General features: G+C 40.6%; 1 protein-coding gene across 1 annotated transcript in view; it reads left to right on the top strand.

The window, feature by feature from the left end:
• otud4 (OTU deubiquitinase 4) overlaps positions 1–24,215 on the top strand; it is a 103,702-nt gene extending 79,487 nt beyond the window's left edge. Inside the window, exons 14-20 of the mRNA XM_039750205.1 lie at positions 1,981–2,137; positions 2,464–2,590; positions 3,525–3,598; positions 7,100–7,256; positions 14,443–14,706; positions 16,197–16,237; positions 21,823–24,215. Coding sequence (XP_039606139.1) covers positions 1,981–2,137; positions 2,464–2,590; positions 3,525–3,598; positions 7,100–7,256; positions 14,443–14,706; positions 16,197–16,237; positions 21,823–23,154 — 2,152 coding nt within the window. The 3' untranslated portion in view covers positions 23,155–24,215. The remainder of the gene's footprint in view (positions 1–1,980; positions 2,138–2,463; positions 2,591–3,524; positions 3,599–7,099; positions 7,257–14,442; positions 14,707–16,196; positions 16,238–21,822) is intronic.
• The last annotated feature ends 957 nt before the right edge of the window (positions 24,216–25,172 follow it).

Below are 25,172 nucleotides of genomic sequence, written 5' to 3'. Positions count from 1 at the left end.
TGCAAAGTAGGCTTCAGCAAAGCTACATTGTGCTGAAACTTTCATTATATCCGGCAGTTCATTCCCAAGAGCACATATAATGCCTGATTGCTGGTGACAGGCAGTATTTAAACTGCCCTTATTGAGTAAGTAAATGTAAGAATCTGGTTAATCTCTCGAACGAAACATCCTTTAGTTTATCTGGCAGTCGTAGCTTTATAACTACCTTTTATTACATCACTTGTACTGTTCTGTTTATGGAATTACAACCTTGTGTAGATTGGAGTCCTTTCCTTTGTTTGGCTGAAACAATTATTTAGACTGACAAACTGACAGAACACACACCCACACGTCTCTTAAAGGAAAATATTGGAAAGGTAAATAACAGACCCATCAATACAGGAAATTTGATTTGATTTCATCACTCTTGTCCATTTTACCAACTTATCCAGGTATCCAGTTCCATTGCTTGCTTGCCTAGCAGAAAAAATGACATAGATGCTTAAACTGCAGTTAAGACCTAAAGCGCTTTTACTGTTCGTAGTTGAAGAGTTGCAACATGTTGTTACTTGTGTGTTGATTCATAAGCTTTTTATTAAAATAGCACTCAGGTGTGCTGTAATGTTATTAATTTGTCTTCAGCTATCTTTATACAGTTAGAAATCCAGCCAGTTTAGTTTTGTATTTTTATGTAAAAGGCAGGAGATCACAATCCTCTGATGTTTTAACTTTTAATGTTTTTGTCCACTGTCTAGATCTCCTGCCTATGTTCCTTTTTGGAGGAGCAAATGTATTTATTCCGGACCATCTCCAGGCTTTGGCTTCAAGGGACCAAAGCAATATTTCTTTAATGGTAGATTTAGGTATTCTGCACTTATGGGGTCGGGGTCTATGGTGAGACTATAATATGTCACATGTGGGTAAGGGAAGAGACTGGCTCACATTTGGGTTACTCTATACTAGTTGTCAATATATGTTTGTTTTTCTTTATTTGTTAATTTTCTTTTTTTGACTTCCCTTTTAACAGCTTTGGATTCCCAGAATTTTGGTATAAAATAGAAAATCCTACTAGTTACTTGTTGCTAGCTTGCTTTTAAATATGAATTACCATAGATACTTGCATATTTGTCACACAAACAGGGTGGAACCTAAATTTGCACTTTGTAATGGTGAGGGAAAGGAATAACTCTGTTATAGATTGTTATAAAAATGAAGATTATGATATACACAAGATTGTTCAACATTGTCTGATGTTTCAGCACACTAAGGCTTTTATCTCTGCTTGCATTCACCTATGGATATAAAAGCTATCCTATCTGTCTTTAATTCCATGACCACTGCACAACTAATAGTAAAGTTCAGTGAGCCTTCTGGCAGACTAAATATGGTGTGCAAAGCTGAACATTGTCAGAGTACATATTATAAAACCATTACAGTTTTGTGTAATTTCCCTTAAGTTTTAAATCTAAGGGAATACTCCGGTGTGTGTCTTACCCCATGTTCATTTAATCTTTTAATGCAGAATGGAGAGAAGGTGTGATAGAAACAAATAGTGAGCAATGCTGTACAGTGACAATGTGAAAAACATCCACTGGAAACAGAAAAGACTCTCATATTACATGTGTCACATAATTCATATGCCAATAATATGTTCATTATGTGTAATGAGATATATATATATATATATATACATACTTTACACATACAAAATGCTGGATGTTTGACGGTGAACTATTGATATTATTAGAGTGCCTTGCATTCAGCATAGTATAAATTATTCTGTATATGTTGCTTGGTAATGTATGTTTATTGGTTCCTGTCCTTACACCTGAAACCACTAGGTTAGGCCCCAAACTTTTTGCATCCTTGTATTAGATTAAACTGACTTGAAAATTGGCAGACAATATTCTGTAATCAATATGCAAGTATCTGTGATATTCATTTATTTTTGCATAATGTTATCTTCCGCTAACAGCAGCATTTGTGGCTTCTTATTTGTAGAAAATGTGACCCAGATGCTGGATTGTCATCCACTAAAGGTGAACACAAATCCTTTACCGTGCCATCAGATGATCACCGAGGTAAAGATGGTACAGTTGATGCAAGGGTGACATTTGAAGCTCCTCGCAGAGAAAGGCAAGCCTGCCCACCTTCTACTGTAAGCATTTCATAAATTAAATGGTTTGTTTTTGTGATATTGTAGTAGAAACAGTGCAGAAAGAAATTTGTAAATTGGTAGTTTTTTGTCCTTTTTTTGTTTTTTAGCAGCATTTGGAGCACAAGCACATTATTACCTACTAAGTTTTAGAAGTGGTTTGATTTTGTTCCTGTGATTTTAATGAATGTTATCAGCTACTTTATTCACAAATTATAGTTAATTTGTGAACTTAACTATGTATGACGTGTGATTTCTCTTACTGTCACAGTGCTTAATATACTAGCGTGTAACTACTTTTTGACGACAAAACCTGTTTTCCTTTTCAGAAACAAAATGTTTCTCAAGTTGCTACCCAAACCTCTGAAACTAATTCGTCAAAACAGTCATATCTGTCAATGAATGAAAAGCAAAGTACAAAACAAAGGGCAGAGTCACAAGAGCCTGGAGAGAGAGGTTAGTTGTCTCAAAACCGGTTACTGATTTCAGTGTTTATATAAAGTTAAAGAAGCACACCATACGTAGCTAAATTATATTTAAGAAAATACCTATTTATAATGCCTTCAAATTAACTGTCAGCATCTTAAAATTAACTGAATTACACCATTTATATAATGTTTATAAATCGGAGTGTGTTTTTTGCATGTCAGAGAAGATCTCATTCTGGATTCATGAACGTTGAATCCAAATTTGATCTCATCCGCCAGTGTTGTTTGAATCCGGATCCATTGTAAATGGCCAACACATTCTTACTCAATTAGTATAGCTCCCTGGCAGTTATTGTCTTGTTGAATAGGGATATAAAGTGCCTCAACCCACAGTGGAGAATTTTTCAGAGACTGAGATGGAGGTTATTTTGGCCAAGGTGGATGCGCCCCACATTTTGAATCGCCGCTTTAGAGAGAAGGAGCTAAAGGCTTGCATTACATTTTGAACTGTGATAATACATATTTAATTTTAAGCAGAATGAAGTTCTCATGCTTAAGATGAAAATCGGCAAGTGGGACAAAAGCATTTGAATGCTATGGTAGTATATCAGCTCTACTTTCAGAGTAGCAAGATCAGAAAAGAGTACTATTGAAGCTATTAAAGTAGAAATTCATCCATTGTCCACATTGAAGACAGAAGGAAAATTAATTTCTTCCTCATTTTCCATTCATCCTTTATTTTTACTTGACATCAAAGTATTTAATTTTATTTTAATTTTGCAACCTGGCTTTTGTTTGTTTTATTTATTTATTTATTTTTTTTGCAAATACTTCCTGCCCTGTACACTTGTTTCATTTATCTTCTATTTAACTGTTGTATGTCAACCTTGCTTTCAAGTTTGTAATGTATAAATGAAGCTCTTAAAGATAGAGTTAACTTAATTTCTGTTCTTCAATTAAAGGCCCACACGTGAACTTGCCTGAGCCAAATCTTTGCATGAAGACTGGGCAGAAATTTGAGCAACCAAAAGTTCAGGTATGATGATATTACAAAAGATTTCCTGTGTGAGGGTGGTCATTTAATTTTATTAGTGCATTTTCCATCGAGTCTCTTAAGAGTTCCACATCTAGTTAGTCTAGATACTGTATCTGTATACATAAATGTTTTGATACGTGTTTTTTTTTTTTTTTTAAATAAAGTTCTTTTATGGTTTTTGTCTTTTAAATGGTGTGTTCAGTGTATACTGAAGCCAGATAACACATTTTATAAACTTTGGCTTTTTTGAGTTGGTCTTGCTTTTTTTTTTTTTTTTGCTTTACATCCTCCCTCACTATAACCTCTGTTACAAGGGGACGAGTAAAAAGTTTAGATTTGTCAAAAATTTCAATCTCCGGTTTTCGACAGATCTCAACGTTTTAGGGTCTCCCTATACCGAACACATCTATCTCGATGGTCGGTGTATATGTGTCAGTTTCTTGACAGTCCAGAGCTAAAACATCTAGATGGAAAAAATGCCAGATGTGGCTGTTTTTATTTAGCTTGTTCATTTAAAGTCCTTTGTTAAGTTTATTGCTTATTATCGATGCTCCAGTCAATTTTTGTAGGCCAATTCTGGTACCAATTGAGATTTGTTTTTGATATTCTCCTAATTATTTATATATTTTTTTTCACTAAGCTTTTGCAAAACCTATCGTGTACAACCATGTAGAAAAGTACACCCCATAGAAAATGTTGACTTTTTCCTTATATTTGAAGAGAATAAAGAATAGATCTTCATGCAAAAGTAGCTAGAGATAAATGTGATATACTTAAATACACAAAAGTTACATGGTGCATTTATTCTTATCTAGATTTTTAAAAAATTCTGATTTGTCAAATGGAAAGTGTATACCCCATATCACTACTTCAAACCCATAAAATTAGAATCGGGTGTTTCAGATTATGTGCCAACAGTTAGAACCTCCTTAGGACGTATGCAGGTGGAATCTCTATTTAAAATGGAACTGGTGCTTTCTTTGCTGTTTGTGTGTGATGTCATCATGCCAATATCAAAAGAGCACTCTTAAGGTCCTCATAAAGAAGGTTATGTGTGCCTTTGAGTCTACCAAGGACTTTAAAAAAAATTGTCAAATAACTATTAATTGGTCCAGGGCTGGCTGGCCCAGCAAACTCTGCCCAAGGGATGTTCATTTGATATACTTGAAGTCTCTAAGAACCCCAAAATGTCATTGCAAGATCTACAGGTACCTCTTACAAAAGTTTGTGTCAAGCTGCATGCTTCTCCAATCAGAAAGAAATTTGAGAAATTTGCCCTGCATTCAAGGTGTGCCAGGTAAAATCCTTCGCTGTCTAAAAGCATATTAGAACAAGACTACAGCTTGCCATTTAAAATAAAGGTCAAAGTTCTGATTTGAGTCCCATTGAAATGTTGTAAGGGTATATGAAGTGGACCGTGTATGCAAGAAAACTCAAACTTTATCTTACAACTAATTGAAGGTTGCGTGGAGGAGTGGTCAAAGGTTTCACAGAGTCAATATCAGAGGCTTGTCGGCAGTAAAGGAAAATGGCCACAAGAAGCCATTTCTGTTAAGAGGGCAAATGCCTGCTTCTGAGGCCAAGGGTATACTTACTTTACCCTAGTACACCATTACATCTCTTGATATTTTTGTTGAATAAATGATTGATTTTTTAAATTAGTTAATCACCTTTATCTATTGGCACAATTGATTTGCATGAAGATCTGTTTTTCTTTTCAAATATGTGTAGTCAACAATTTCCATGGGGTGTACGTACTTTTTCACATGACTGTTGAAGCCTAATGTTCTGTATGTAAAGTGGTATTTTTACAATTAAACTGCAGACCTCGGGTGCTGCCTGTTCATTATCCTTCTATTAAGTAAATTGAAGTTCTGTGGGTCGTCTGTTCAGTGACCATAAATGAAATAAAATTCTCCTTAAAGCATCATTTTTAAACTAATGAAATGTGTACACACTATCTATAATTCATTTCCCATTAAAGAAAATAAATTTGTCATAATTACTATAATTCTAATGTTTATTTTTATCAAGAAATGCAAGCCTAATATGCTTAAGTTTACTTGTAAAGTTGACACATGCGGCTCTTAAGCTAACAACCTTATTGTTTGCTAAGCAGTCAGGGTAATTTGTCTTTTTTCTAATTATAAATGTGAGCTTCTATACTAAACACAAGTTTGCTCGACATCCACACTAAAGGCTATATCGCATTAGTTGACTTTTCTAGGGTTTTTCAGTTTTAGCCTTCAATTTATATAGTTTTAGCCAGTCGGAGGTAGTCATTGAGTATGTCTCATTAAGAGATTGTCTTCACATTAGCATACTGCTAACTAAGACCAACTTGCTAAGATATAATCAACTTGGTTAGTTGGTCTCTTTGGTTGGAGGGGCAGGGTAGCAACGAGGAATAAGAGTAACGCGTGTATTGAACCACACATAAAGAGAAGCTTGGCTGTTGTCTCGTATTTTACATACCATAATAAAATGGAAAAATGAATGGGTAAAGATTGCTTCTGAACTTACTGCAGCTATTACCCTTTTGTACATGGTTGGTTCCATCAGGCAGCATGCTATTGGCTCATGGAAAAAGAAGAGAGTATGGCTGAACTTGGAAGATTGGCACTTGATTGATAAACATGATATGGGCAGTAATTTGACATGGTGCAGTTATAGGATTGTCCTTTTTGGACAATGCAGTTCTCTGCAAATGTATTTTGGTCAAGATTGTAATTTTATTGTATCCCTTCCCTCACTGTCTCTCGGCTATATAATTTGAGTTGTCTTCAAAAATAAAAGAATCTATCAAATTATAGCTTGGATGTAACAGTGTTGAGATTTTTATTGCATTACGTAGTTTTGAAGCTAATCATAATTCAGATATGTACCATATAGAATTTTTCTTGTGGTTTGGATCCATGCTAATTGCTTATTTGTGGAGCTAGAATTTGAGATAAGTTTACACTTGTTTCCTCAGTTCTTTAGCAGTTATTCTGTATGCTATTTTCCAGTACTTGGTATGCAGTCTTACAAAAAGAATTGCACCACAAGTTAACAAAAATAAGTTTCCAGTCTTTTTTTTTTTTTTTAATTGTTGTAGCAGGGCGGATGTAATCAAGTACAGTGTTGGAATGACTTCTCACTGATGAAGCGTGGAATCGAGTGCCCTTAAAAGACAGCGTGATAAAAATCCACTTGAAGATTGCAGTTTTTAAAACTGTTCAGTTTACTTAGTAGAGTGGTGTTTTAGATCATGTTTTCATCTAAATGTGTAGTTCATAGTACACACAGGTAGGTAGAGTGGTATAGTGGTTAAGGCTTTGGACTTCGAGGTTTTGGGTTCAAATCCTGCCACTGACACTGCTTGACTATGAGCAAGTCACTTGTCCTGCCTGTGTTCCAATTGGAAAAACAAAAATATAACCACTTTTATCTCAAATGCTGTAAGACATCTTGGGTTAAGGCATTAGAGCCAAGTAATAATAAATACACTTTCCCTTTAAGGCTTCTGGCAAGTTTGCCTGTTCTCCAGGGCCGCCTGGTCCAGATCCTACTCCGCCTCCTCCACCTTTGGTGAACAGAGGCCAGCCTTCAACAACCACCCCGTCCCCTCTGCCAGTAGACCCTCCACCATATGAAGCTGCAACATGCTGCATGCCAGGTGATTAACCTATCTTTTTTTTCCTTTTATCTAAAATGTTTTACTAGGTATTCACATGGGCACGAGAGGCATCTGATTTACTTTTTTTAATGTTTCAAAATGTTGTGTGAAAACTGCATCTGATTCTAAAGCCTATATATTGATCATTTTTATGTGCCTTTTTACCTTCATGTAAAACCTATATGCAATTGATTGAGATCTCCACCAGTTAAAATAAACTTTAAGCCCATAAGTCTGGTGAATGGACTAGAATATGAACCAGTAATTCACTATATCGCAGTAAGGAGACCTGGGTTCGCATTCCGGGTTCTCCCCGTGTCTACATGGCTTTCCTCCCACGGTCCAAAGACATGCAGGTTAGGTGCATTGGCGATCCTACATTGTCCCTAGTGTGTGCTTTTGTTCCTGCCTTGCGCCCTGTGTTGGCTGGGATTGGCTCCAGCAGACCCCCCTGACCCTCTGTTAGGATATAGCAGGTTGGATGGATGGATTATCCTGAGGGTACTGTTCTTTTGCATATACTGTCAAGGGGAAATTAGTTCTGCCTTGGCTTATATTCCTGTTTGTGTGCTGCACAGGTCTGTTATGTTATTTTGGTTTAAATTTTAATTGAGCAAGCTTCCAAATATGCAGAATGTTTTTAATAGCACTTGCATACTTGAAACCACAATAGTATTTACTAAGTTAACTAATTTGTTTTTAATTAAATATAATGCTCAAAATTATTAAGGGAACACTTAATCATCAGAGTCTAAGGCTAGGTTTATACTTAACGCAACACGTGCGCCTGTGACACTGCCGCTACGCAAGCGCTGTACTGTTTATATTTGTGCACGTACTTTATGTAAATCTGGAAGATTCCACCAGGTGACAGTGCAAGATTACCACGGTGAGAACAGGTTTGGCTTTGCTGTGTTGTGAATTGCCTGAAACATCCATTAAGTATTGTGATAAACGCTATATAGCGCCCGACCCGGCACAGACTACGCAGAGGCACAAGTAAAAGTAACACAGGCATTTTATTTTTCTTTACCCGTGGGCGCACGTCTTCCCCGTGACCCACAGGCAATACACAGTCCCAAAAGCACTAAAACAATCTCGTCCTCTTCCTCCTGATTCTGGCCTTGAATAAAGGGAGGCTGGCCCATTTTATAGCCCACCCGGAAGTGTTCCAGGTGCTTGACCAGCTGGTCCTGATTGCACCTCTGGGTGGGGCTGATAACTCGTCCATCCGGGTTGTTGGCTCTCCGCAGCACCCCGTAGCGGCCACCCCATCTCCCAACCAGGCTGTGGAGGACTCCATGTCAAATGGAGCCACGCGGGAGACTGGAAAACGAACATCGGCCAGGGAGGCTGCCACCAAGCGTCCCGGGGAAGGTATTGAGCTTTCCATGGTGGCTCGCCCAGAACATATTCAGCAGGGGCGTCCCGGCCGGGCATGGGACCCGGCTGTCCATCACAGTATCTGAAAAGGATGGATGTTTAACGATCAAATCCATCCATCCAGGGATGCACCCATTCCAGCAAGCATCAGGCGTGAGGCAGAAACAATCCCTGGAAGGGTCATCAGCTCATCACAAGGTGAATACACGGGTGTCATTTTAGCATCACCAAATCCCCAAACCTGCATATCTTTGGAAGGAAACCAGAGCACACTCTAGAAACCCACCAGGAAAACATGCAAATGTGACTCCATGCGAAGCAGCAGCAGTGCCACCACCGTGCCATCCCCACATGTGTAATTATGAACAGTATTCGCTATTCAAATGAACTTAATGATTATCTGTAAAATGTAATATACTGTATATAGTTTAATGCATTATCGTAATGAACGTGATATCAAATATAGTAGACCTTTTTACTCTGTGGCTCAAATACGCTGCTGTACAGTGCATCTGGAAAGTATTCACAGCGCATCACTTTTTCCACATTTTGTTATGTTACAGCCTTATTCCAAAATTGATTAAATTCATTTTTTTCCTCCCGAATTCTACACACAACACCCCATAATGACAACGTGAAAAAAGTTTACTTGAGGTTTTTGCAAATTTATTAAAAATAAAAAACCGAGAAAGCACCTGTACATAAGTATTCGTAGCCTTTGCTATGAAGCTCAAAATTTGAGCTCAGGTGCATCCTGTTTTCCCTGGTAAATTCAGTTGATGTGACCTGATTTTGAAAGGCACACACCTGTCTATATGAGGTCCCACAGTTGACAGTTCATGTCAGAACATAAACCAAGCATGAAGTCAAAGGAATTGTCTGTAGACCTCAGACACAGGATTGTCTCGAGGCACAAATCTGGGGAAGGTTACAGAAAAATTTCTGCTGCTTTGAAGGTCCCAATGAGCACAGTGGCCTCCATCATCCGTAAGTGTAAGAAGTTCAAAACCACCAGGACTCTTCCTAGAGCCGACCGGCCATCAAACTGAGCGATCGGGGGAGAAGGGCCTCAGTCAGCGAGGTGACCAAGAACCCGATGGTCACTCTGTCAGAGCTCCAGAGGTCCTCTTTGGAGAGAGGAGAACCTTCCAGAAGGACAACCATCTCTGCAGCAATCCACCAATCAGGCCTGTATGGTAGAGTGGCCAGACGGAAGCCACTCCTTGGTAAAAGGCACATGGCAGCCCGCCTGGAGTTTGCCAAAAGGCACCTGAAGGACTCTCAGACCATGAGAAACAAAATTCTCTGGTCTGATGAGACAAAGATTGAACTCTTTGCTGTGAATGCCAGGCGTCCCGTTTGGAGGAAACCAGGCACCGCTCATCACCAGGCCAATACCATCCCTACAGTGAAGCATGATGGTGGCAGCATCATGCTGTAGGGATGTTTTTCAGCGGCAGGAACTGGTAGACTAGTCAGGATAAAGGGAAAGATGACTGCAGCAATGTACAGAGACATCCTGGATGAAAACCTGCTCCAGAGCGCTCTTGACCTCAGACTGGGGCGACGGTTCATCTTTCAGCAGGACAACGACCCTAAGCACACAGCCAAGATATCAAAGGAGTGGCTTCAGGACAACTCTGTGTATGTCCTTGAGTGGCCCAGCCAGAGCCCAGACTTGAATCCGATTGAACATCTCTGGAGAGATCTTAAAATGGCTGTGCACCGACGCTTCCCATCCAACCTGATGGAGCTTGATATTCAAAGAGACTTGAGGCTGGAATTACTGCCAAAGGTGCATCGACAAAGTATTGAGCAAAGACTGTGAATACTTATGTACATGGGATTTCTCAGTTTTTTATTTTTAATAAATTTGCAAAAACCTCAAGTAAACTTTTTTTCACATTGTCATTATGGGGTGTTGTCTGTAGAATTCTGAGGGAAAAAATGAATTTAATCCATTTTGGAATAAGGCTGTAACATAAAATGTGGAAAAAGTGATACGCTGTGAATACTTTCCGGATGTACTGTACATTCTGATGCTGTTGCGAACATGCAAAAAAAAATTTAAAAATAAGCCAACACAGAAGATGGTACGCGAGACCTTTAAAATGTATCCTGTAATTATGATGGGGAATTTGCGACACTTGAATATAAAAGGAAAAAATGCATTTGTGTGCCAGCATTTTGCTTTACCACATCGAACCATTCATCAAACATCAAAGCATGCATATCGATCCTATAAGATTCACAAAGCGGCTTTCTGTCACATGTAAATAGTAAACAGACATCACATTCCAACTTTATCATGTTGTGCCCCCAGAGATTTTGCTGGTACTGCAACTCACGCACGTGTCACTTTAATTTAAGAGGACACGTCAAATGAACACTGCAAGTATTCATTCTGAGCATGAAGTATAAACCGGCCCTAACACCAATTCTGTTAACCTTCAGGAATATCAATCTGTCCAGTTATAGTGGGTACAGAAAGTATTCAGACCCCCTTCAATTTTTCACTCTTTGTTATATTGCAGCCATTTGCTAAAATCATTTAAATTTATTTTTTTCCTCATTAATGTACACACAGCACCCCATATTGACAGACAAAAAAAAAAGAATTTTTGAAATTGTTGCAGATTTATTAAAAAAGAAAAACTGAAATCTCACCTGGTCCTAAGTATTCAGACTTTGCTGTGACACTCGTATATTTAACTCTGGTGCTTTCCGTTTCTTCTGATCATCCTTGAGATCACCTTCATTTGAGTCCAGCTGTGTTTGATTCTACTGATTGGACTTGATTAGGAAAGCCACACACCTGTCTGTCTACATAAGACCTTACAGCTCACAATGCATGTCAGAGCAAATGAGAATCATGAGGTCAAAGCAACTGCCTGAAGGGCTCAGAGACAGAATTGTGGCAAGGCACAGATCTGACCAAGATTACAAAAAAATTTCTGCTGCACTTAAGGCTCCCAAGAGCACAGTGGCCTCCATAATCCTAAAATGGAAGACGTTTGGGACGACCAGAACCCTTCCTAGAGCTGGCCGTCCTGCCAAGCTGAGCTACCGGGGGAGAAGAGCCTTGGTGAGAGAGGTAAAGAAGAACCCAAAGATCACTTTGGCTGAGCTCCAGAGATGCAGTCAGGAGATGGGAGAAAGTTGTAGAAAGTCAACCATCACTGCAGCCCTCCACCAGTCAGGGCTTTATGGCAGAGTGGCCTGTCGGAAGCCTCTCCTCAGTGCAAGACACATGACAGCCCGCATGGAGTTTGCTAAAAGGCACCTGAAAGACTCTGAGATGGTGAGAAATAAGATTCTCTGGTCTGATGAGACCAAGATAGAACTTTTTGGCCTTAATTCTAAGCAGTATGTGTGGAGACAACCAGGCACTGCTCATCACTTGTCCAATACAGTCCCCACAGCGAAGCATGGCGGTGGCAGCATCATGCTGTGGGGGTGTTTTTCAGCTGCAGGCACAGGACGACTGGTTGCAATCGAGGGAAAGATGAATGCGGCCAAGTACAGGGATATCCTGGACAAAAACCTTCTCCAGACTGGGCCGAAGGTTTACCTTCCAACAAGACAGTGACCCCTAAGCACACAGCTAAAATAATGGAGTGGCTTCACAACAACTCTGACTGTTCTTGAATGGCCCAGCCAGAGCCCTGACTTAAACCCAATTGAGCATCTCTGGAGAAACTTAAAAATGGCTGTCTACCAACGTTTACCATCCAACCTGACAGAACTGGAGAGGATCTGCAAGGAGGAATGGCAGAGGATCCCCAAATCCAGGCGTGAAAAACTTGTTGCATCTTTCCCAAGAAGACTCATGGCTGTATTAGCTCAAAAGGGTGCTTCTACTAAATACTGAGCAAAGAGTCTGAATACTTAGTGATATTTCAGTCTTTCTTTTTTAATAAATCTGCAACAATTTCAAAAATTCTTTTTTGTCTGTCAATATGGGGTGCTGTATGTACATTTAATGAGGGAAAAAATTAAATGATTTTAGCAAAAGGCTGCAATATAACAGAGTGAAAAATGAAGGGGTTCTGAATACTTTCCGTACCCACTGTAGGAATTATAAGCGATTGTGAATCAACGTCCTCTGCTTTGGTGCAAATAAAAATGACAATAGGTGTACTGGAGAGGCAACAGCAAGACACTCCCAATGAGGGAATGTTGGCCACAGACAGTTGCTCTCTCTTTATCCTTCCTGACTGATTCTTCTCTAGTTTTGTGTTTGGCTAGTGTCTTTGTCACTACTGGTAGCATGGGGTGTGGTATCTGCAGCTGATTCATGTTTTCCTGGTAGTCCAGCTTCTCCAAGATGGCACATCTGTATGTGCCGTTACCAAGAAGGTTTTGAGCATGGTGGAGTTACTAGGAGGTGGGCTGTTACACAAGGAGAACTTGGGGATGTGCGGCCAATAAATGGCATCAGTGCCTTCGTCACCAAGAACTGCATACCCATTCTGGCCACATGAGGCTTGGCCTGGTCCCACACCAGGATGAACCCAGGGCACAGTGCACCAGAATAAGGTCTGACAGTCGCAATGAGGATTTAATCCCAGTATCTAACAGCCTTTAGGGTACCGTTGCCTAGCACATGGAGGTCTGTGTGACTCTCCAAGGATATGCCCCCCTAGACTATCACTGACCCCCCACCAATCTGGTCATGCTGGATGATGTTGCAGACTGCATAATGTTTTCCACTTTGTCTCCAAACTGTTTCACTTCTCGGTGTGAACTTGCTCTGATCTATGAAGAGAATGGGGAACTCTCAAATGTGGAATTCTGTGGCGAATGCCGGTCAAGCTGCACGGTGATGGGCTGTGAGCACGTGTCCCACTAGAGACGTTGGGCCCTCATGAAGTCTGCTTTTAACATTTTTTGGTTAGAAACATGCACACCAGTAGCACATAGAAGCAGATGCCAGTCCTTGTACTGGGATGCCCCCCTTCTATGGCTGTGTCAAGATGCTGTTGTGTAACAGCCTGTTTCATGGTTTCTCCTTCATTCTCTTGAGACCTTCTTATGACTGCACTTACGGATGTGCTATCCTGGAGGAGCTGGACTACCTGTGTAACCGGAATTGGCTGCAAGAACCTCCTCATGCTTCCAGGAGTGACAAGGACACTAGGATAATGCAAATCTAGAGAAGAATCGGGAACAACAAGGAGAGAGCAATGGTTACCATTTGCTTTTTTTGAGGGTGTCTTGCTGTTGCCTCTCCAGTGCACCTGTTGTTGCTTTTATTCCAAAGAAGGCGACATAGATTCACAATTGCTTATACTTTCTAACTGGACAAATTAAGCTTCAGGCATATCAATTGAATTGCTGGTAGACTGTATTGATTAAGTGTTCCCTTAATTTTTTTGAGCAGTGTAGTTGCATAAAGTGTCCAGTGCTACTGGGACTAGTCTTGTTTGAGATTTGCTATTTTGTTACTTTCAAATGTTACTTTGACACACTGAATATATAATTATTTAGCCAGTTCATTCTGAAATTTCATAATCCTGTTATATTGTAATATAACTAAGGTATCTAGTCTAAACTTCCTTTTAAAAGGCATAGGTGGTTCTCAGTATCTGCTCATTCAGGACAGCTGTGTACTATTGGGATGTATGAATAAAGATGTGAACAGTGGTATTCTGTAAAAGAAAGGTTTTTATTCAAAAACAATTTTAACAGTCAACCTTGTGATCCAAAAAACTGACTGAAAAAAAACGAAAGACTGTCTTTGGTAATGTAATTAAAGTGAACAGATAATGGTAAGAAGTCTAAAATTTACAATTTGTTCTAGGCACCCTTACACCAATGGGCATTTCTCCAGCTCCTACTGCATCTGTGCCTGATCCAATGATGCCACAAGCGCCTATCACACCTACACCTGTAGCTCCATATGCTGTTCCCATGTCAGCAGTCAACCAGCCTTCGGTGCCTTTTGCCCAAATTCCATCTCCCTACCAAGATCCTCTGTACCCTGGCTTTCCATTGAATGAAAAGGGAGAACGTGTAGCCTCCCCGCCATTTTCCCTCTGCAGTGATGGTGGAGACCTTCCTAGAGGTAAGATGATGTAAATTAGTGCTCATAATGTGCCAATAAGGTGTTTTAATCAAAGTCCGTTGAGGTCATGCAAGGTTAATAAATCTGAAATATGCTTTCTCTTTATGGATTTGGGAGCATGGAGCACTGAGGGTAGCCTTTTAATACTCGTGTATCAAAAGGTAATTTGTGTGTGTGGCTTTATTTTAAACGAGTCCTCTATATCGGAGCGTTGGCTCTGATTGTCAATTGTAAGCTGATTTGGTGGCATTTCCACCTGAGTTCATTTCCATATTTCCGTGTAGTGTGTGCTGTTCTGGCCTGCATTTTGTATTAAGCAAAACTAATTATATTGAAATTCAATAATGTAAAACCTGAGAACCGGTTTGTATAGTAAAATTTGTCTGGAAATGTGAAGATGCAAAATGGAAGATAAAGCAGGGCTTTTGCCATTTGTTTAGAGCAGGGGTCCTCAATCACGGTCCTGGAGGTCCCAGTGGCTACAGGTTTTTGCTCCAACCCAATTGCTTAATAAGAAGCACCTATTGCTCAAGTAACACTTCTGTTTCACTTTAGTTGTCACACTCGTTAAAATTTTGAACCTTATTGCTTATTTTAATCTTAAACAGCTGTATTCTTGGTTTTTAATGGCTCCTAATTAGCAATAACAGGCAAATGACAAAAGAAACCAGCATTTCTCCATTTTAACTAGTTACTATTTACACCGGTATGTATTTATCATGTACTATTGGGTTTAATTAAATACTTGGAAGGAAAGTGAAAGACTGAGAATTACTCATCCATTTTATCCCCCAAATCATTTGGATGATATCTTTAGAAATGGGAAAAATGACCTGACATGGCAGAGTTAAAGCACTAGCAAGCCATGAAATCAAATTATTGGCAAGAATTGCCTTCTAATTAAGCAGCTTGGTTTGAACAAAAACCTGCAGCCACTGCGGCCCTCCAGGACTGTGATTGAGGACCCCTGGTTTAGAGGATCACATGTAGACATTAAGTTGTTGGGCCTGTGGTTGGTTTCTGTTTTTGTTCATTTAGGTTTTTCTCTTTGATTTTTGTTTATATGCCAAATTAAGTGATGGAATGGGTATTGCCTTCTAATAGTCATTTTCATGACTTTTAAAACTCAAAAGAGAAAAATGGCTGCGCTTTATTATGAAACAATTTATTTTTAAAATGTAGTTCCACTGCCATATTTGGCATGTATCCCATACCTAATGACTCTGGAGCATTGTGGAAGGTTATTTTTGCAGTAAACTCTGAGTTTGTGCCCAATGTTTGTTTAAAAAAAAAAAAAAAGTATAATGTCAGCACAAAGTAATAGCCGACTACCAATTTTGCTGTTTTGTTAATTGTTAGTTTGGTTATGCGCAAAATTGTAGGTGCCAGTTTTCAAATTTTGGTAAAGGAATTGTTTCCTTCAAACTTAAAAAATGAAATTATATTACATCCTGCTTAATCCAACAATTTTTTGTTTTGTTTTGTGGCAGATAAAGGAGTGCTGAGGTTCTTTTTCAACCTTGGACTAAAGGTAAGATTCAGTTCACTTTGTGTGTTAAAAACCCAGTAAAGTGAAATTTTCAATTTGGTTAACACCGAACATGACTCTGTTATTGCCTTTTTTTTTTTTTTGGCTGTATATTTGTAATTGAAATATTTAGATTTGACATTAGAAAAGATGAGGATAAATTCCAGTCAACGGGGTTCCAGGAAAAAAAATAACCTTGGTGGGGTGATTACTAGTGAGTTGGTTATTCTAGACTTTCACAGTTCTGATTACTTGGAGCAATTGGCCACTGAACCAATCCTGACATCGCACAATGGATATAAAACGTCTACACACTCATGTAAGAGTGGCAGATTTTAGCAATGTAAAAAAAGAAACCAAAATAGGTTATGTCCAAACTTTTCTCACCTTTATTGTAAAATCTCAAATTATTCAAAGAAGGCGATTGTCGTTGATCTGGAGGCTGCCCATATCTTTTTGTTTCACAACCTGGGCTAGACTAGTAGCTTGACAGTCGGTGGCACTAAGTGCCACAGCAGATGAAGTGCAACGGATTGTCCGGGCCCTTTCCAGCGTATGTACAGTGGTGCTTGCATTTTTCATACTCCTTCATAAATGAGACCTAGAACATCATCAGATTTCCACACTTGTCCGAAAGGTAGGTGAAGAGATCACAATTGAACAAATGAGAGAAAAATATCATACTTGGTCATTTATTTGAGGAAAACGATTCAATGTCAAATCTGTGAGTACCAGAAATATGTGAACTTTTAACATTTGGTGTGGCACCCTCTTGCAGCAATAACTGTAACTACATGTTTCTGGTAGGTCTTGATCAGTTCTGCACATTGACTTGGAGAAATTTTAGCCCGTTTCTCCATCGCATGCAGCCAGCCTCTCTCTATCCCCATGCAGAATTGTCTCAACTCAGGGATGGTGCTGGGTTTTCTCAAATAAACCTCACACTTCAGGTCCTTCAACATTTTTTTTGGGATGAAGTCCGGAGTTTAACTTGACCATTCCAAAACCTTTATTTTATTCTTCTTCAACCACTCTTTGGTAGAATGACTTTTGTGCTTGGGGTTGTCGTCTTGTTGCAATACCCAGTTTCTCTTGAGATTAGTCCACAGACAGATGTCTTGAGTTTTTCCTTTAGAATTTGCTAGTATAATTCTGTAGTACTAGGTTGTTGTACCGTGTTAGCCATTATGAATGTAGAGAAAAGCCAAGCAAAATGACACCTTTTATTGGCTAACTAAAAAGATTACAATATGCAAGCTTTCGAGGCAACTCAGGCCCCTTCTTCAGGCAAGATGTAATCGTTTACATCTTGCCTGAAGAAGGGGCCCGAGTTGCCTCGAAAGCTTGCATATTGTAATCTTTTTAGTTAGCCAATAAAAGGTGTCATTTTGCTTGGCTTTTCTCTAGTATAATTCAGAAATCATTTTCCCGTCCACAATGGCAAGCTATCCTGGCCCAGACTCGGCAAAACCGGCCCAAAGCATGATACTACTGCCACCACATTTAACAGATGGGATGATCTCATGCAGTTCTGTTTTGGTCTCCTCTGTCCATAAAACATTACTGCAGTAGTTTTCAGGCTTGCCCATATGCTCTTCAGCAAACTGTAGATGGGAAGCAATGTGCTTTTCTCATTGCAACCCTACTATGTACATGACTATTGTTCAGTGTTTTCATGATGATAGACTCATGAACATTAACCAATGTGAGACAGGCTTTTAGATGCTTCGAATTTAACCTCTTTTGTGACATCGCAAACAATCACATGCCTTGTCCTTGGAGTATTGGTTAACCACTTCTGGGGAGAATAAAAATAGTCTTACACTTTGGTACAATCCAGTCTCTATAGAGATGGTTGTGCCCTTTCCAAGCACAATGAGCATCAACAATCCTTTTACTGCGGTCTTCTGAAATGTCCTATGTCCATGGCATGACAGACTCATACTACAGAAACGCGTCTGAAGGTGAAGCCCTTGACAGAATCCTGTGGTGTGGTTGTGTGTTTTGTTTTTTCTCCCCTTAATAGAGGGTGCCCATTCACACTTGATTGTCATCACATTGATTGACAACACCTGACTCTAATCTCCCATGCTAGCTTGTGTACATACATTTGCCACTCACAGATGTGTAATACTAAGTGATAGTCCATGCTGCTGCTGGAGTATGTGAATTTCCCCTTGGGATTAATAAAGTATCTATCTTTTGATCACCAAGTATATTTTTTGTCTCATTTGTTCTCCATATCTACTGTTAGGACTTGTGTCAAAATCTGATATTTTAACTCCTATTTAATCAGGAGTATGGAAAATTTCTAAATGGTTCACGAACTTTCAAGCATCATGCTACAGATAGTCCTCAGGTTACGGATATCCGACTTAACGAACGAGGACACAGCTGCGACGCATGCGCCTCAGTAACTGCCGCTCGGTCATCTTCAGTCTGGGGATGCTGCAAGCGGTGACCCATGGCCCATAGTCACCGGGGCCACAGCTACCACTCATGTGCAGGACGATGGTTCGCTGCCCACCCACTAAGCCACCGCAGCTACTGCTCCTGACTGGATGCAGGCTGGATAGAGCGGAGGGGGGCTTTTCACTGCCCGCCTAGCACACACGGCTGGTGATGCTGCAAGCGGTGACCCGGTTGTGGCTGAACGGAGGCCATTGAGGGTGAACGGGGCAGCGGGGGTAGCATTGTAGTGTGCCTCGGATGGCTACCTGTTGAATTGGGGTTGGGCGATTCACTAGCCTCATTTGGCCCGCACCGTGTTCGTTCTTGGTGGACGGGCGCTGCAGGCACTGTAGTGGAGGTGACTGTGTGGTGGGCGAGTGATGAACGCCCCCTCGCCGTCCCCAGTCATTCTCAATAGCAAGCCTGCTTGTACTGTTACGCACATAGCAGGAAGTTGTCTCTTGTCAGTACATCAGACGTGTTGATGACGGGTGCCTTCCTGCTGTGATGGCGTGTACAGTCATGTGAAAACATTAGGACACCCTTTGAAAGCATGTGGTTTTTTGTAACATTTTTAATAAATGGTTATTTCATCTCCGTTTCAACAATACAGAGAGATTAAAGTAATCCAACTAAACAAAGAAAACTGAAGAAAAGTCTTTTCAAGATCTTCTGTAAATGTCATTCTACAAAAATGCCTATTCTAACTGAGGAAAAAGATAGGACACCCTCACATGTATTCCCTCTTAAATTGGCTCAGATCTCACACAGGTATATCACACCAGGTGCACATAATTAGTAGATCGTTACTCTGCATGTTGAATGAGGCTTGCCCTATTTAAACCTCAGACATTTAGTTTGGTGTGCTCCTGACTGTTGAAGTGAGAGTGAGCACCATGGTGAGAACAAAAGAGCTGTCAGAGGACTTCAGAAAAAAGATTGTAGCAGCCTATGAGTCTGGGAAGGGATTTAAAAAGATCTCAAAAGATTTTGAAATCAGCCATTCCACTGTCCGGAAGATAGTCTACAAGTGGAGGGCTTTCAAAACAACTGCCAACATGCCCAGGACTGGTCGCCCCAGCAAGTTCACCCCAAGAGCAGACCGCAAGATGCTAAAAGAGGTCTCCAAAAACCCTAAAGTGTCATCTCGAGAACTACAGCAGGCTCTGGCTACTGTTGATGTAGAAGTACATGCCTCTACAATCAGAAAGAGACTGTACAAGTTTAACTTGCATGGGAGGTGTGCAAGGAGGAAACCTTTGCTTTCCAAGAGAAACATCGAGGCCAGACTGACATTTGCCAGAGATAAAGTTGACAAAGACCAGGACTTCTGGAATAATGTTCTTTGGACAGATGAGTCCAAAATTGAATTATTTGGACACAACAGCAGAGGACATGTTTGGCGTAAACCAAACACAGCATTCCAAGAAAAGAACCTCATACCAACTGTGAAGCATGGAGGTGGAAGTGTCATGGTTTGGGGCTGCTTTGCTGCAGCAGGACCTGGTCAGCTCACCATCATAGAATCCACGATGAATTCTACTGTGTATCAGAAGGTGCTTGAAGAACATGTGAGACCATCAGTTAGAAAATTAAAGCTGAAGCGGAACTGGACCATGCAACATGACAATGACCCAAAACATACTAGTAAATCAACCAAAGATTGGCTGAAAAAGAAGAAATGGAGAGTCCTGGAATGGCCAAGTCAAAGTCCAGATTTCAATCCCATTGAGATGCTGTGGGGTGACTTGAAAAGGGCTGTACGTGCAAGAAACCCCTCAAACATCTCACAGCTGAAAAAGTTCTGCATTGAGGAGTGGGGTAAAATTTCCTCAGACCGATGTCGAAGACTGGTAGATGGCTACAAGAACCGTCTCACTGCAGTTATTTCAGCCAAAGGAGGTAACACTCGCTATTAGGGGCAAGGGTGTCCTATCTTTTTCCTCAGTTAGAATAGGCATTTTTGTAGAATGACATTTACAGAAGATCTTGAAAAGACTTTTCTTCAGTTTTCTTTGTTTAGTTGGATTACTTTAATCTCTCTGTATTGTTGAAATGGAGATGAAATAACCATTTATTAAAAATGTTACAAAAAACCACATGCTTTCAAAGGGTGTCCTAATGTTTTCACATGACTGTACAGTGCTGTGCAGAAGAGCTCAACTTAACCTTTTGTCTTCACCCTTCAAGAATGTCTCTGAAACGCAAGTGCTGGTGATACAGTAAAGAGAAAAATCATCATCATTTAAAACTAAAGTACAAATAATAAAAAGGTCAGAGAGAGATGAAACTCCATCGTTCATTGGCAGAGCACTTGGTTACAGTCGGTCAACCATAGCATTTATTAAAATAATGGACCTGTTTCGACTTGCATACAAATTCATCTTAAGTACAAACCTACAGTCCCTATCTCGTACGTAACCCAGGGACTGCCTGTATAGTCTATAATATTTGTTTAAATGTTTTTATTTATAGTGATTTACAAATCACATTTATAATAATACATTTGTTTCAATTTTTCTGAAGTTGTAGTACTTGCAGGTATTGATGACGTCCAGTTTTTCTACTTCAACAGCAGTCTTCAAATTATAATGGTGTTACCTTTTTAATTTCCATTCAAACCTTAATTTGATATGAGTCCAGGAATGCTACCTGCTCCCTCTTCTGTGGGTTTACTGTGAAGCAACACTTTCCTCTTGGAGGGTTGCAGTGCCTTCTGGTTTTTTGTTGATCAGAAACAAATTATCTCTGCCATTTGAAGTACTATTCTTAAAAGGACTTGTTTTTTTTTTCTGACTAGCCAACAGTAACTAAATAAATCTTTGTGTGCTGTTGAGCGCTTTGTATTAAGATTATTATTGTTTCATGTCCATTTATAGCTGTTGTTTCAGCTACTTGTCTAAATGAGAATGCAGCTGCACATAACATCCTTAAGTATTGGCCTTAACACAGGGGTTACTCTGAGCTCACAATAACTTGCCCTTCCTTCCTTAATACAGTTTTCTTTTTTATCCTCTTGATATTTTTTGTTGAATTTTAAAGTAAATCTCTGATGTATGCACTTTGTTACTTTTATGTGTATACTTAAACAGTGCTAAGTGCTATAATGACCTTTTATGATTCTGTTCTGTTTTTAGGCTTACAGTTGCCCGCTATGGCCTCCCCATTCTTACATCTTCCCCCTTCACCAGGCCTATGTGAATGCCTGCGCCATGCAGACCAAGTCACCTGGCACCACCACCACCTATGCAGCTTCCTGGATACCAGATTGTGTCAGCCATGCAGCACCGTCCCCAGGTGTCCATTCCACAACTGCAACTCCTGCCATGCCTGTGCAGCAGAACTGGGAGCATCAACCAGCTGGAAGAGTTCATGGTCAGTGCAGTCCAGCTGATAGAGCCACACAGTGTCCACCACTGCCCATTCCAGTAATTGCTCCGGACAGGGCACCCTGTCCAAGTCTTGGTCCTGAGCGGGTACTATGCGGTAGCTTTAATGCACCTCCTCCTGTACCTGTTCCAGTGGTTCACATGGGAGGCTTGCCCTGGCCTGCATATGGCCAGAGTCCCTTTGTTGGGAGCTATTCAGCCAGCCCTCCTGTTTACTCGCCCTTCTGCGTACGCTATCCAGTGCAGAGATTCCCTAGTGGAAATGCGTCTGTTGGGGGCAGCATAGAGTTCAGTCAGTCTGAAGTGTGCGAATACACAGCTGCTAGTCCAAATTCAGAAATGCTGCCTCCAAAGTTTAGCCCCTCAGAAGTGGTTAACTTACCAGACAGAGGAGGAGAGTGTGACCTTGAATCTCACCCTGAACTGGGGTCAAGCATTTCGGCTGAAGTGGATCTCGTCCCTTTTTCTAAAGAGCTACCGCTTGCAAATACTAATCAAGCCTTGCCTGTGCCTCCGCAATCTTCTGCTGCTGTTGTAGTTTTTGACTCTGTAAGCTCAAGTAAAGAAGCTGTCAGTAGTTCCACACAGCCTCCCACCATTAGTGTCACTGTGCTTAATGGAAATGAATCAGAGCAGGTCAGAAAATGTTACATTAATGATGCTGAAAAGGTCACTCCTAGTAGCTCAGGAGGGCTTGCAAAACCGGAGCTCCTGGTTACTAGGCCCGAGTTAGTGGACTCTTTGGAGGAAGAAGTAAATGACAGCCAGTCTTACCACAATGAAACCCGCAAGACTGGGAGAGGGTTTGAGGACCGGGGTAACTACAGAGCTAGGAGGTATAGCAGGAACAGGGGGGGTTATCGGGACAGGGGAATGGATGCTGCCAATGCCACATGGTCAGATTACAGGGGAGGGAGATGGACTGATGGGCGGAACACCCGCCACCCCAACTATCATAGAAGCCAATGGAGAGGCAGAAACTACCGCGGTGGAAGAGGAGAGTACCATCAGGGTAATGAAGATTTCTCAATCAGAGATGGCAACCGGAAGCATGTAGCCGATGCAGATCACCGGTCTTGACGCATACGGCGCTGGCAAAGGTGTAAGGCTCGAGCATTCACGCATATGGTGGCAGTGCCGTAGAGTCTCACGCTTGAAAAAGCGCACAAGCAAACAAGCATGGACTGCCTTCTTGAAGGCAGATGCGTTGACGACGTAATGCAACACTAATGTCACGTACCAGGCTCCAGGTTGGCGGATTGAGAATTCTGCTGCTATTCCCGATTTCGGCTAGAGGGATGTTCTTTTGTTAATACGTGTACATAGAAATCCGATACTGGGCAATTGCAGAGCCGTGCCTTCCTATTTTGAAGGAATTGTTCCTAAATGTTACGGTTAAATTTTTTTTTTCCCCAAAAAATTTGACCGAAAATTTTCTATTTCCATAAAAAAGGGCTTGACAAGTTAGATTTTTATTCTTTGATTCAAGAGCAAACTGAATGCATCTTTTGCTGTAAAAAGTTTTTTTTCTTCAACTCCAGTTCCCATTTTACTTGTTGGATGTCGTGAGTTTACCATTTGTTCTGCGAAAATGTACCATTCTGAATATTGCCTTGGCTTCCAGATCTTTGCCATTTTAAATTCTTTTGGAACCTGCTTTTGTTTTGTTTTTGGTAAACCTTTTAAAGACACAAGTTGAATTTTTTTTTTATTGGAAAAGCATTTAAATCCTTACAAAAGCTGCTCTGAAGATGTTGGTTCGTTTTCAATTTTTAACCAGTTGTGAATTTGCATCCTCTGCTGTAGCAGTTTTTAAGTTGTGTTTAAGTTGTAGCAGATGGGCATCCAGCTGAGGTAATCTCTTGGGATGGGGTGTTTGTTTTGGGACAGTCCAGTATCCTTTAAATGAGTTCAAAATGACACCATTCTAAGCCACCACATCCCCTGCCATCTCTTCATCCTGTGTTGTCATAAGCCACATATTTGGCCCAAAGAGAATGCGTATTGGGACTGGGCACCCCTTCCAACAATGACATGAAAAGGGTGTGGCCTAATGCAAATTATGGAAGATGACCACCCCCTTTAAATTGCTTTAGAGGGTTTTGCAGTATTTCTCTCTCCCTACCCCCTTAAAAAAAAAACCCTTGCTTTCTTTCCACATTCAACATGAGTTTGTCAAGCCCTAAACGTGTGCTGTGGGAGTGTTTTAAATTATTTCTAATTTCAAAGCATTTTTTTAGACCCTTGAGATTCTAATCCTTTTTATTTCCTTTTTACATTCAAGCATGAAAAGCACGCTGAAATTTTACCATAGACAATTTTTAAAAAGACAGGGTTCTTTTTAAGAGGTCTTGCATTGTAGAATTGCACTTTTGTATTATTAAAAATCCATGCCGAGAATATTACATGACTCAAAATGCCACTCTGTATACTTTACCAGGTCATCCAGGATTTTATGGGTTTGGGGAGGCTGTTAGGGGTTTGTGAAATTGGGTGTCTTCACTGGTTTTATTGGTACCACAGCCACTCGTGGAAGGAAAAGTGCTTTTAAACGTTGGTCTTGCTAGTATTTTGGCCATCTTTAGGACCATGGAATGCAGTGCTTTCAAAACATCCTGCATCAGAAATGCTGACTCCCAATTTTATTTTCCCAGCTGTGACTAGTGTACCAGGTAGAGAAAGTTGTCTTTTAGGATAGCTGTAGCGCTTTTAGAAGTCCAAGATCCTCTATGCAAAGAGGATAATACGTGTTTTGAAATTTTGATGCCATATGAGTAGATAACAATATTGGAAGTGGGTGCAATAAATGACAAACAGGGTTTGGGGGATTTCTGATATAGTTGAAGCTAACCACCAACCCAACTAACCCGCTGCTTTTTATGTTGCCCATAGGTCGCTGCTTCTTGGGGGAAACCCCTTTCCCTGCTCTCGCCTCTGTCCCCTGCTTGCAGCCCCCATTGCAGACCTGTGCTTCGTTTAGCTCTCCTCCTGCTCCCACTTGCCAACATGCCATCCTGTGGCATTACGTTGTCCCAAAATCTAACTGGATCTGCCAGGCTTGGTGCCCAGCTGCTCACCAGCCAGGGCACTGCTGTGTG

This window comes from Polypterus senegalus, chromosome 4, assembly GCF_016835505.1.
Source record: "Polypterus senegalus isolate Bchr_013 chromosome 4, ASM1683550v1, whole genome shotgun sequence".
Taxonomy (NCBI): Eukaryota; Metazoa; Chordata; class Cladistia; order Polypteriformes; family Polypteridae; genus Polypterus; species Polypterus senegalus.
The sequence above is the reverse complement of the archived record's forward strand: the minus strand, read 5'-3'. Positions and strand labels throughout refer to the sequence as shown.